The sequence below is a fragment of the Anguilla anguilla genome, chromosome 11 (genome assembly GCF_013347855.1).
Source record: "Anguilla anguilla isolate fAngAng1 chromosome 11, fAngAng1.pri, whole genome shotgun sequence".
NCBI classification, from domain to species: domain Eukaryota; kingdom Metazoa; phylum Chordata; class Actinopteri; order Anguilliformes; family Anguillidae; genus Anguilla; species Anguilla anguilla.
Genome location: NC_049211.1, coordinates 31,405,639 through 31,418,494, shown reverse-complemented (window position 1 = coordinate 31,418,494; position 12,856 = coordinate 31,405,639). Strand labels below are relative to the sequence as shown.

The following is a 12,856-nucleotide window of genomic DNA, read 5'->3' as shown; positions in this document are numbered from 1 at the left end:
AATGGAATGAACTATGTCATTCATATATTTCTTAGGACATAGTGCCAGAAGGTTACGAGCAACCTGGTCAGGCTCATATTGCAATGAGGTTATGAGCAACCTGGCCAGGCTGAGAGTGGGGTTATGAGCTTAGGGTTCTGAGCAGCCTGGTCAGGCTCACAGTGGGTCATAACCATAGGATTCTGAGCAGTCTGGTCAGGCTCAGGGTGGGCTTATGACCATAGGGTTCTGATCTGTCTAGTCAGGCTTAGAGTGCTGTAGGTGCTGAGCCTGTTAAGTGAGGCTATTGTAATTCATGGTTCATTTGCTCCAGTATTCATAAAGACTGCCTTTGTGAGCAAACAGTTAACATCCCCTCATATTTGAACATGTCAGTCTGAACATGTCTGACAGTTCACCCAGCACCTGCAGGGAAAGTAACCTAAGCAAAGAGAAGTGTGATGGTGATTGGCAGTGAAAGGATACTCACTCCGCAGAGAAGAGCTGTAGGTCTCTTCACATCATCCCAAAACTATATCTTGTCTGCCCAGCAATATCAGTCCTGCTCAGAAAGGTGTTCTGGATCTCTTTTACAGCACTGAGGCATGCTATTGGGGTGAACACATTGCACTGCATTGCTTTCTGCTGTTGTTTTCCTCTGAACTTATTATTGTTGTTGTTTTCCTCAAGTTTGCACAGTATTCCATGAGATGGTATATGCCAAAGACTTCAAACTTGACCCAAGATTCATAATTACGGAGCGTACCAACACATGTAATATCTCCGCAATAGCCCACATGGTGGTGCTATGATTAGAAGTTTAAAATGTCAAAGTTTCACGACAATATACATGGCAAGGTTCTGCAGTGCGCATCTTGAAGCACAGGTTTTGTTTGATAGCCTTTATTGCAGGTTGTGCTGAAAGCTAAAGTGGTAAACAGAGTGGTTTATCGTTTTTATTTAAGTGCACTGTACTCATTGATTAAAACAGATTTTTCTCATTTGAATTTATTGCTTATTCTCCCAAATGTGATGTGAAAAGAATCTGTATGTTTACCTCCCAATGGATTATTCAGATTGTTGGCGCAATTGTTAATCAAGGACAATTAATGTAAACATGTTGAGGCCAATGATCCATCACCAGTCACTGCGGAGTTGTTATGAGCTTGGATTTACCTACAGAACATGCAGTTTTGTTGACCAGTAAGACGCAGCTTTGCTGATGTTATTGTGCCTCAGAGAGTCAATATGATTTCTGAATGTTTTAAACTGAATCTGGAACACTTTATCATAAAAACCGTTATAGGTGGGGGGCTAGAGGAGGTGAGTCTGTGAATGAGTTTGATGGAGGAGAGAAGCAGACACACTGAGGACTGGGTGTAGATCGCAGCTGTCAGTCATCCGCTGGCTTAGCCGCTCCGAGGCCGGGGGCTTTTCACTGAGGCTGCACTGATGAGATTAGGCCAGGGAGGTCAGCACTTCCACTGTGTGACAGCAACATCAGTCAATATCAAATATGGTATGAGATCAAATACACAATATAATATAATTTAAACAGTGCTTTTCATACCCCCCCCCCCCCCCACCAATTAATATATAGAGAAAATGCTGGATAAAATTCACCTTCATTTTTATTAAATGTTTTCTGTGCTCAGAAATATGAGAAAATTCTCTAACCTTATTTTGATATAGTTGCTCGGAGAAAAAAAAAATCATAGAATAAAAAAGACTTGTCACAGTTATTGGAAGCCTTGTATTTAGTATATTGTGCACCTCCACTTTGCAAAGATAACCTTTGAGTCTTCTCCTATAGTGTTTGGTGAGGAGGGAGAACACGTACAGCAAGTTGCTCTGAGAATATCCATCCAAAGTTCCATTGATGTTTACAAACTTCTGGAGCTTATATATGTGGCTGGATGATAGTTGAGGCTGTCTTCTGAAAAGTGTACCAAATAGCTTATTGGCATGGAGGTGGTGTCTGTAAGTGCAGTATGGGGCACTTAGTGACCCCAAGATGCAACTAACTTCTGCAAATCTACAGCTGTGACACATGGATCATTTTTGGCTCTTGAACCATTCTCCTCACTGTGTGTGTGGGCAAAATACCCGGCACATTCATCACTGCTTCAGTTGTCTTAAACTCAGTTGTTTGGGTATTTTCAGGCATTAAGCTTTTTTTTATTTTTATGAAGGTCAATGGCCTACTGTCTCATTTCATTTGTGTGTTCTTTGACTTTCATGTTTTCTGAATGAGGCCCAATGTCAAGTTTCCTTTTCTCAAAAAACTGACTAAAATATTTGTTTAATTAAAAATGTAAAAAGTTGGGAGAATGTTGAAAGTTTGTTTCCAAAGGCCCTGCGAACAACGTAATCTGTTATTTCCCTTTTTTCATAATTTCTGCCAAGGATTGATGAAAGTGGCCAGTCTTGGCCAAAGGTCTCGGTCTTAGACTTGTCAAGACCTGGTAAGTCTGGTCTTCATCTAAATCTTGGTCCTGGGGGGCCTGGGCCTGGTCTGGATATTCTTCTTGAAGGGTCTGGCTTTGTTCTAATTTTGGGTGTTGAGGGATCTCTCTTGGCTCCAATTCTGGTACTCTGGTATTCTGGTTTCCAGCTCTAGCAGGGCAGATAAACTGACTTGTTTGAAAGGTTGCATCCTATGATAGTGCAACATTGAAAGTCACTGAGCTCTTCAGTACCACCTATTCTACTGGCAATATTTACTGGCAATGGAGATTTCATGGCTGTATGCTTGATTTTACCTGTTAGCAATGGTGTACCCGAAGTAGCCAAGACCACTAATTAGAAGGGGTGTCCACATTCTTTTGTAAATGTTGTGTATATACAGTGAGAACCATAATATTTGGGACAAAGGCCTATTTTTTTCTTGATTTGACTCTGTACTCCACAGTTTTAGATTTGTAACCAAACAACGCACAAGTTGTTAAAGTGCAGAATCTCAGCTTTTATTAAAGGGTATTTTTTATGCATTTTGGATTCACCATGTAGAAATCACAGCAGTTTTTATAGTCCCCCCATTTCAAGGCACCAGTAGAGTACAGAGCCAAATCCAGAAAAAAAAGAAAAAGTTTTTGTCCCTAACATTATGGAGCTCACTGTGTGTATAAATGAATTGTAGTGACCCACTCTGACCGCTGGCTAGCTCTTAGGCTAATGGTGAATTAATCTTCAGTGCAGTGGGCCCGAGTTCAGTTCCTGCCTGCCCCCCTGCCGAGTTTGTTATATTGGTATCTGAAGTAAACTGGTGTGCCTCGTTAGGAGGCAGCGGTGTGCTTCGCAGGTGGCTGCCTGTGATGCGAGCATGATGGCACGGTCTGTGTTCAGCGGGGAGTAGCGTAACGATCCGCTCAGTGCGCTGGCTGTTAGAATTTTAAACCGAATTTTCGAAATTAAGTAGCCTGCAAGACGCCGAAACAAAGACCCGATAAAGCCTTCTTTTCAACTTTCGCTTTCATCCGAAACCAGTCATCTTGTTAACATCTTCACAACGCCAATTTGCTGGGAGGGAAGTGCGCTGCATGCCCCCGTTCGGTCGAGCGTTCTGTAAGTCAGAGTTTCGCATCGCTGAGGATCTGTGTATTACAGCTCATCCGGCCCATGTGGGGGAATGGCAGGGCTCGTTCTCTTTGTGTCCCGGGGCTGCTGACTCACAGTGGTGGGAGCTTGTATCCTCCAATGAGAGGAGCGCTAGCTGCTGCAAGGAGGGGCAAGTGGCCAATGTGTTTGTGCGCGTGTGTGTGCGTGTGCGCATGTGTGTGCTTGCATGCGTGTGTGCGCTTACATGTGTGTGTGCGTGTGTGTGCATGCTTGCGCTTGCAAATGTGTGTGTGTGTGTGTGTGTGCGCGTGTGTGTGCTTGCATGCGTGCATGTGTGTGTGTGCACACTTGCACTTGCATGTGTCTGTGTGTGCTTGTGTGTGGAGGAGAGAGAGGGAGAGAGAATATTTACAGTCTCTCTGTGTCTCTCTGTAGCGAAGGGGCATGGGGCAATAAAAGTTTCTCACTGATGAGAGGGGGAGGGGGCCATAGGGCAGTAACACAATCTCCCAGTGATGGGGGAGGGGGGCGGCATGGGGCTTTTGCACGGTCTCTCAGGTGATTTATTACGCAGTACTTTCCCACTGCTCCCTCCCTTCTAAGTGTGCTTCCTTTAATGCTGCATGGGAGACAGGAGAGATAAGCTGGAGTGCTTTGCCTTGTAATGAGGCTATGCACCAAAGCGCATACACACATACAGTGCAGTCATACCTGCAGGCATACACATGTTCATGCATGTGCATGCATACACATACAGTGCAGTGCACAAGTATTTGGACAGTGACATCATTTTTGTTTGTGGCCCTGAAAAGCACTGGTGGATTTAGCAGTATGTTTGGGGTTGTCCCCCTGCTGCAGGGCGAAGCGCCGTCCAATGAGGCATTTGGTTGGATCAAAGCCACCAATAAGATGTTTCTGTACACTTCAGAAATCATCGTGCTTCCATCAGAATGTAACATCATCAATGAAGACAAGCCTCTGTCAAACACTACACTATTGTCTGTCAAAATACCAACCAGCAAGGTGATTGGTTCAGCACATCCAATCATCTTAACCTTTCTGACCAGTTACGTTGAGATGTTTACATACATTGGGTTGCAGGAACATGTTAGGGCAAGGTGTTAACTGACTGAAGGGGATAGTGGGGTCTGATAGGTTAGTCTATTATAGGGACAAATGGTATGAATACAGTAATGGATTAGTTTGCTAGGAGTAGAAAGATTGTTTTGTTAAAATTGTACAAATATTGTGACGTTGTTAATATTGTGAGTACAGTTGTGGACATAAGTTTGTATTTCTACGAACAAGTAATTTGGTTTTGTGAACACATGATTTTGTGATTTGTCCATTTAGTTTTCAGTATGTATTTAGAGGTTGTGCACTCAACTAATGAAGTAACACTGAACATTTGACTATGTACTACTGTCAGTACCCATTCAGGTTAAAATAAAAAAGGAATATCTGCGGTTTCACAAATCCAGGTTTTTATTCTTATTCAAGGTTTTTTCCTACAATAAGTAAAACCTGAACTTGCTGTGGAGGAAAACTATAACCTTGAAATATCACTGTCATAAGTGCAAAGGCATTTGAAGGCCAAAAGCAAGCTTATTTCAGTCTAGCTCTGATAAAAAATGACATTCCTCATCTTCTTAGATTCTTGGTCTAAAATAGGTTTGCACTGGCTGGGCTGGGCTGGTGATAGCAGGGGTGTCAGTGAACATTACCAGGCAAAGTGCTAGTTTTACCAAAGAAAGTGACATTGTGCTCACAAAGCCACCTCTTGGTGTGAATTCAGTGATTTGCTAAAACTCTAAAAATGCCCTTGCAAGACCTCATCTGACATGCACATGCTACATATTGAGATTGCATGTTTTACCATGTACGTTTTGCTTCACGGAAGCTGAACGTCAACTTTCAGTTTTATTCCAGTCCAAATGAAATCAGTAACATCAGTTGTGTGACACATTGCTGTGCTCTATACCAGCTGTATGCATAATAGATTTATACAGGAAATTAATTAGATTCCAGAAAAATCAATATATTTATAATGAACCTCAGGTTGACCGTGTTATCATTGTTGACTTTGCATATACTGTCTCTGGCCTGATAATGCGATTAGCCATGCAGGTTAGGAAATATACTGCTCATGTAACACAGTTAAGTCACTTCAGATAAGAGTGTCTGTTAAATCAATGTGATGTAACCTTGATGTTGTTATTTATATTCATTTCCTTACATTGCATTTTGCTTCTACTGGACATGTGTTGCTTGTAAAATCTTCCCTTTCATGTTTAGTACATTTAAGCTGAAACATAATTAATCCAACCCTATAGCCTATATGTATTTTTGTAACAAACATAGATACCCATTCCCAGAACATAAGAATATACAAGTATTTCATGTAATTAAATGGAGAACACATACTTTTAAGCCTCAATGACAGGAGACACCCCTACCACACCTACAGGTAGCATAATGTGTACAACACACAGGGCTGTTTTAAAAGCGTAATTGTTTTTAAAACAGCCATGTACTATAGATTTGCCCACTATGAAAAAGTAAAATTAAATTTTGACCTGATGTGATTATACTGTTTTATAATGTAATGAGAAAGTATGGAGCTCATAAAGCACTTGAGAAGGAAATGTCGATTGAAGCTAAAAAAACATTATTATTATTATTATTATTAGTATTATTAGTATTATTATTAGTATATTCCTTATGTTCAATTGGCTGAACTGACGTCGACACCACTCCTTTCATCCTTCTGGTAAACGAGTGGCATCGGTATCATTTCGTCCAATTTTATCGAAAACCTTTTTCGTCCCCTTCAACCCTGTTTTCTGTCCCGAGGTCACAGAGGCAGATTTTAGATGACGCCAGCAGGTTTAATGAGGATCAGAGGACACGGATGCGCCGAATCATCAAGCATGTTTTATTCATTGTGAATTATTTTATTATCATTTTGCAAGCGTTAATCACTGCGGAACCGAGGCTGAGAGGTGTTAAGATTCCACGGCCTTTTCTGGAGAGTTTGATTGCGAGAGCCCATTTTCAGCGGCGCTCGTTTAATGATTGGTCCGATGCTGTGAACCAGCACGGCGTTCTCTGTTCAGGTTTAGTGTCAACAACTGGGCTTGCATTTGTGCATGCATACAGACATACAGTAAATAAGCTAATCTTTCTCAGCAGCGTTTTCGGTCTGGATGAGTTTTTATCTCAATGACAACAGTGGAGTGATTTATTTTTACTGCTGCATAGAGTGATTCATTGTCCTTTAATATTTTTTTTTCACAAAGCATTCAAAAAGCCTAATAAAAAAATAATCCTCTCAAATGTATTGAGACTGTACCAGACTTCCATCCACCTGAACAAAGATCTATGGTTAGCATCTTATATTTACTTACACTGTGTTTTTAGCACTTTTAAAATGATAGGTCACTCTCTGTGTTTTAAAAATATATATTTCAATTTCAGTATATGGTTTTGATTGGCCCTTGGTGTGATGAAATATATTTTAGATAAGCCTGTCGGATTTACAATGGCAAGTAGCTATAGGCCATTCAGGGAGGAAAATGCGCTTCAAATATCTCCACATCAGCTTGTCCAGTGGTGTTATGTTCCCAGAGGCTGCACATATAAACAAATTAATTTTATGATATTTATCGAGAATTATACACATACATGTCTGTTTCTATATCATGCTGGTACTGCTTCCCTTGAGTACAGAGAACTCAAGTTGTTTGAACCATGGGAAATAGTTCAAAATAAAAAAAAACATGGAGCATGATTTTTTCAAAGAATAATCGGGTCGTGTGTTCCTTGCTCTATGACGGGAAAGCCACAGTAAAGCATAAAAAATCTTTTCGCAAATCGGCTCTCTAGATAACAAGTGGCCTTTGGTAACCCTGTGCACAATGAAAGTCCCATATGCATGCTGAAGGGGGTGTGCATTGTGAGCTTTACACCTACAAATTACATTTATGTGATTATTACCCTTTTGCACCCTTATCTGGTCATTCTTTCTATTGTTCCACAGTGTGTTTAGCTGTGGAGAGGGCTAAGAGCGTTAATAGGAAATTGCACAGGTGACTCGCGGCATATCGTCATAGCAACATTGACTTAGGCTCGTCTGTCATTCGTTTGTTCACACTGCTGTCTTGATGTGAGCATGAAATGTGTGTTTACTGAAGATAATAGGGTCTTTCATAGGACAGTTACTATTACGATTAGTTTTATTTGTCACACAACCAGTTTCAGTATGATTTCAGGCAAAGAAAACCCCAGATGAAAAACTGCGCACAAACTGTAGACTTGAAATTTCGACAGTCAATGAAATGAAAGCACACACAGCAATTCTATGTGGAAATATATTACTGGAAGTAATACATAACTATATTCTACCAAAAGTCCAAAATATATTTATTTTAAAAATTTGACTGCGTATTTTACAATATTACAATATGATAGAGCAATATTTTAAACAAATGTAGCTTCCTGCTTTTTTTAAGCAGTGATATTTTCACATTGCTCCTTTTCTGTAATGTTTAGAAGTGCTCAAAATCAATAAGCAGAAGGAGACAATGGGGAGATTTAATTCTTGTTTTTAAGTCCAAAAAAGTGGATCATCAGTGAATAACAAAAGTTGTTTCAGGTTGAGTTCTGTCCTCATAACAAGGTGGGCATAGGTGGAAATTGGTTAAATCCCCCCTTGCACTTAAAGATGGCTATAGAACGCATTAAAAAATAGATTTAAGGGTGTAATGAGGGCTCATGGAATGAGGAGGCTCCTTCTGTTTTATTGGCCTGAGCTTAAAGTAGAACTGATAATGATAAAAAGCAGTGCTTCTAGCTGCAAATGAGTCTCCTGAAGGCTCTGAAGAGTGTGAACTTGGAGCATATTTGTCGGATATGATTAAAAAAATTGTGGATTATGTTTGTGAGTCCAAATTCTGTGGCTTGTGCTCTCCAATCCACCAGGGGGCTGGTTATAAAGCACTGGTACAAGGAAGTGTTTTTGTCAATGTGTGGAAGGGCTTTCCACTTTATGGAGTGTGTCCCATTACTTTTAACTCTTCACCTCCTTTCTTCCACTCCCCCACCACCACTGGTCATCCACCCGGAAGTATATGGAGGTTTGAAGCTGCCTTGCCAATACAGTTCTGTGCACTTTGCTCGTCTCCTACAATATTGGGACACTGGAGGGAGGGAGGACAAAATGGTTGGTTTTTGGGAGGAGACGAGGTGGTAGTGGAGGGAAGGAGGATATATTTTTTGAGGATTGGGACACACCCCTGTAGGAGAGGCAGAGGATCTCAGAGTGCTTGTGTTCAGGCAGTCAGATACTCTGCAGCCTGTGCATAAATGATGAGCTCAGATGGCTGAAGGCTCTGTTCTTGTCATTATCGGTTCTTACGTTCTTCCTTCCTCCTTCACAGATAAGCAAACAGCAGCTGCAGACGGTGAAAGACCGCTTCCAGGCCTTCCTCAATGGGGAGACTCAGATCGTCGCGGATGAAGCTTTCATTAATGCGGTCCAGAGCTATTTTGAGGTGACCTCTTACTCCCCCCCCCCCCCCCCCCCCCCACACACATCCCAGCTCCTCAGCTGCACCCAGCCTGTTCATGTGCACCCTAACCTCCAGTAAGCACACCTTACCCTTGCTTTAAATGTGTTCTGCATCCACCAACATGTAGAAAAGCACATATCAATGCGTGTTACATAAAGGTATGACAATAAAGATTAGCACTTGATACTATATTACCTGAGAAATGCACATATTTTGGGTAACTAAATTGTGTTATTACTGTTACTCTTACTACTACTACAAATAATAATAATAACAATAATAATAATAATAATAATAATAATATTCACAAAATCAATAACAATACATATGAGGAAATGTATACATTTTATTGGTGCTTTCTTGTATAGTATATTTTAAAAAGTGTTGTAAAATATACCCCAAAATGTCAGCACACAGTATATCACAGCACATTCCACTTCTGTGCAGAAATAGAATGTACTATGATATACTTTACCATCGGAGGTGCCCTTTCTCTGTCCTCATCAGTTATTTCTGTCTCCCTGCCCTCTCTCCCAAAACAAAACAAGGGCCAGATAAAAAAAAAAACAAAAAAAAAAAAAAAACATTGCAGTATTGACACCGAATTACTAAGCAAAATGGGTGAAAATATTAACTATTAGGATATGATGTCACTCTGCGTCTTCTGGTTTGTTACATAGCTAAATTGGTTAAAGTATTTCTTTTCCTAGGGTAAATGTGCTAAAACTGTAGATATTCTGTTGTAGCATGTCATAATTGTAGCATGTCATAATTCTGATTCTCCTCTTTGCATGATGATTCCTGAAAGAAAGCGATAATTTGTTGAACGCTGGTATAGTTTAGCTCGTGTTGTATTGAACATGTACAGTACTGCAAGGAGTTATTAAGCATGGCAGCAGTCAACAGAGTCAGGAGAAGACACAAAGGTCAAAGCTGAAGGGTCGCACAGCCTATAATAATAATTACACTTCTCAAGGATATAAAAAAAGAACTTCAGGCATGCTGCACCCAAAGATCAAATTCCCTGCCAGCCATGGTAAATTAGTGGCCATCTTTCCTTGCATTTGCATATTTTCAAAGTAACTTTTCCAGGAATTTAAAAGAGCAGCTACAAATCAACATTATTAAGGAAATTATTAAGGCTGAAATTCTGAAATTCTGAAATTATTAAGGCTGCTGATATTTGCTTTTCAATTATTCAGTTACACTGTGTTGCTCTTATTTCCCCTATTCAGTGTGTGTATATATTCTTGTTGTTCTCATAGCCAGTTCATTGGGGAAAACTCTCCCCCTCTAAGATTTGCGTCATTCGAGGAGACTCATTCTATAGATTAAATAAGAAATTTTCCAATAATTTGTCACCGTCTTCCTCACCAGTGGCAGCTGTAACAGTGGCTCTGTCTGCTCTTAAATGCATTACTGAATTGAAGTAGATTGTTTTCTCAGTCTTGAGTCAACATGAGCTGGTGTCCTGATCCAATCAAATGTTTTTTCCATCAGGGCACTTAATCTACTTCATTCAACCAATTACTCCCTTGCTTCAACCCATTTAATCGTGAATCACACTGAAGAGATTGTTAGTCATTTATATAGGGCTGTAAAACTTTCTGGATTGAAACCTACCAGGCTTAAAATTGCGGGCACCCCTTCATCAAAGCACAAGGAAGTAGGCAAAGACTTTTACATTTACAGAACGTATACATCTCAAGTCAGGTTACAGTTACATAAGATTCAACAGCATAGAGCCTGAATAGCATAGAGCCCTGCATAACAACCACCAGACTTTGTGATCAATGAATAAAACTCAGCTAAATCATATTTCCTACAGTACATTTGCCCATAAAGAAAGCCCTGAAGGAGAAAAACAGGCTAATCAGATGGAAATGGCTGTGCATTTGTTGGACATTTACTACTTAGCATGCACTCTGTGCTGTTTCATAACCTTGCATTTTTATCTGGCTTCTTTTTTAATGGCACTTGGCAAATTTAAAAGTAAAATAAGGCAAATTCAGCTCTTCCCCTGTTGGTCGTACTATATCTCATTACTGCATCTCATTTTCAGATAAAAAAATGTTAGTTTGCTAACATTCATTATTTTTGTTCATAATTAAGCACTAATGTGAAATGCATTTGGAATGGCTCAACTTTCTCTCTTTTTTACAGTTCAATTATTTTGTGAATTGCTTTAAAATATTAACAGTAGGTAGAAAATGGATGCGCTCAAAGACACACAGGGCTTTGGTAAGTAAAGCTCAAGGTCAGAATGTTGTCCCGGGTATTTGTAATAATAAATCTAGGTACAGGTTTACAGAACCTTTAGACAAGAAAGTTTCAGGTTGTCTGGAGAAGTGAGCCCCTGCTTGTCTCCCCGCACCCCCCCCCCCCCCCCCACAGGTGTTCCTTAAGAGTGACCGAGTTTCCAGGATGGTCCAGAGCGGCGGCTTCTCGGCTAACGACTCGCGCGAGGTGTTCAAGAAGCACATCGAGAAGCGCGTTCGCAGCCTGCCGGAGATCGACGGCCTGAGCAAGGAGACGGTGCTCAGCTCCTGGATGGCCAAGTTCGACACCATCTACCGCGGCGAGGAGGACCCGCGCAAGCACCAGCAGCGCCTGACCGCCAGCGCCGCCTCCGAGCTCATCCTCAGCAAGGACCAGCTCTACGAAATGTTCCAGCTGATCCTCGGCATCAAGAAGTTCGAACACCAACTGCTGTACAACGCCTGTCAGGTGAGGACGCCCTGGGGTGGGGAGGTTGCAACCGCATGACTGCACACTACTGCAGGATTGAAATCTACTGCAAAACTGCGCACTATAGCGCACAAATGTGCACAACTGCATATGGCTACACACAACCTCACGTGGCAATGCAGTACCACACGACTGCTCATGGATACACAGAAGGGCACTCCCCTGGGTTGTGATGCGATTTGGTGGGGATTTGGTGCATCATAAAGTTTAAGCATATAACTAAATAAATAAATGAACTATAGTCAGAAGGCACACTACATAAATTGCTCTGTAGAAGGAGGCATCTTCCTCTGTGAAGCATTCATATTTTAGTTTGGACCACTTCATACAGTAGAAGTCTGAACACACGGCAGTGGATGGTTCCGCTGTATCTTCCTTCTGCTCACCTCTGTCTCTTCCTAAGCCACAATGGGTTGTCTAGATGCTGGACAGCAGATAAATACATGTGGTTCCAGACTGACGGAGTTTTAGCCCAATGAAAATGAAGGAACCAGAATGAACTGGAATAAAAGAGGGTTAATTGGACAGGAACGATGGAAGGGGAGGCGTGGAAAGGCGGTGTGGGGCACACGTGTCGCGTGACGCACAACGCAGTGCATTAACGACATGGGGAAAACTGACTCACAAACTGGCCTATTTTTAGAGGTCTCTGATTAACCGACAGATGACCCGGTGTCTTCGGTGGATATAATGACAACTGTAAGGCCATATATTTACATATTTAATGGGAACAGAAACCAAGAGTAATATTACCCACCAAGACCAAGCCAGCATTATTCATGAAATGTGGACATCTATCTGAAGTTATCACCACTTTTTCCTAATAAGCTGATAAATTATGTATTATTTCAGGGACCATATTTTGTAAGTGGAATGAAAGATTGTGATTGCTTTCCATAATGTTGAGATTTGGGTTATAATTATGAATTTTTTAGTGTGAGGGTAACATCATGAATAAGAGAATGTGTTCTAGGCCATTTTTTCTTTTGGTTCAAATCAGC

General features: G+C 41.0%; 1 protein-coding gene across 20 annotated transcripts in view; it reads left to right on the top strand.

The window, feature by feature from the left end:
- The window catches only part of LOC118207834 (calcium-dependent secretion activator 1-like), a 114,568-nt gene that overhangs the window by 18,274 nt on the left and 83,438 nt on the right, over window positions 1–12,856 (top strand). For all 20 annotated transcript variants that reach the window (XM_035381925.1, XM_035381924.1, XM_035381939.1 and 17 more), the window contains 2 exons: window positions 8,976–9,089; window positions 11,502–11,834. In XM_035381925.1, coding sequence (XP_035237816.1) covers window positions 8,976–9,089; window positions 11,502–11,834 — 447 coding nt within the window. The remainder of the gene's footprint in view (window positions 1–8,975; window positions 9,090–11,501; window positions 11,835–12,856) is intronic.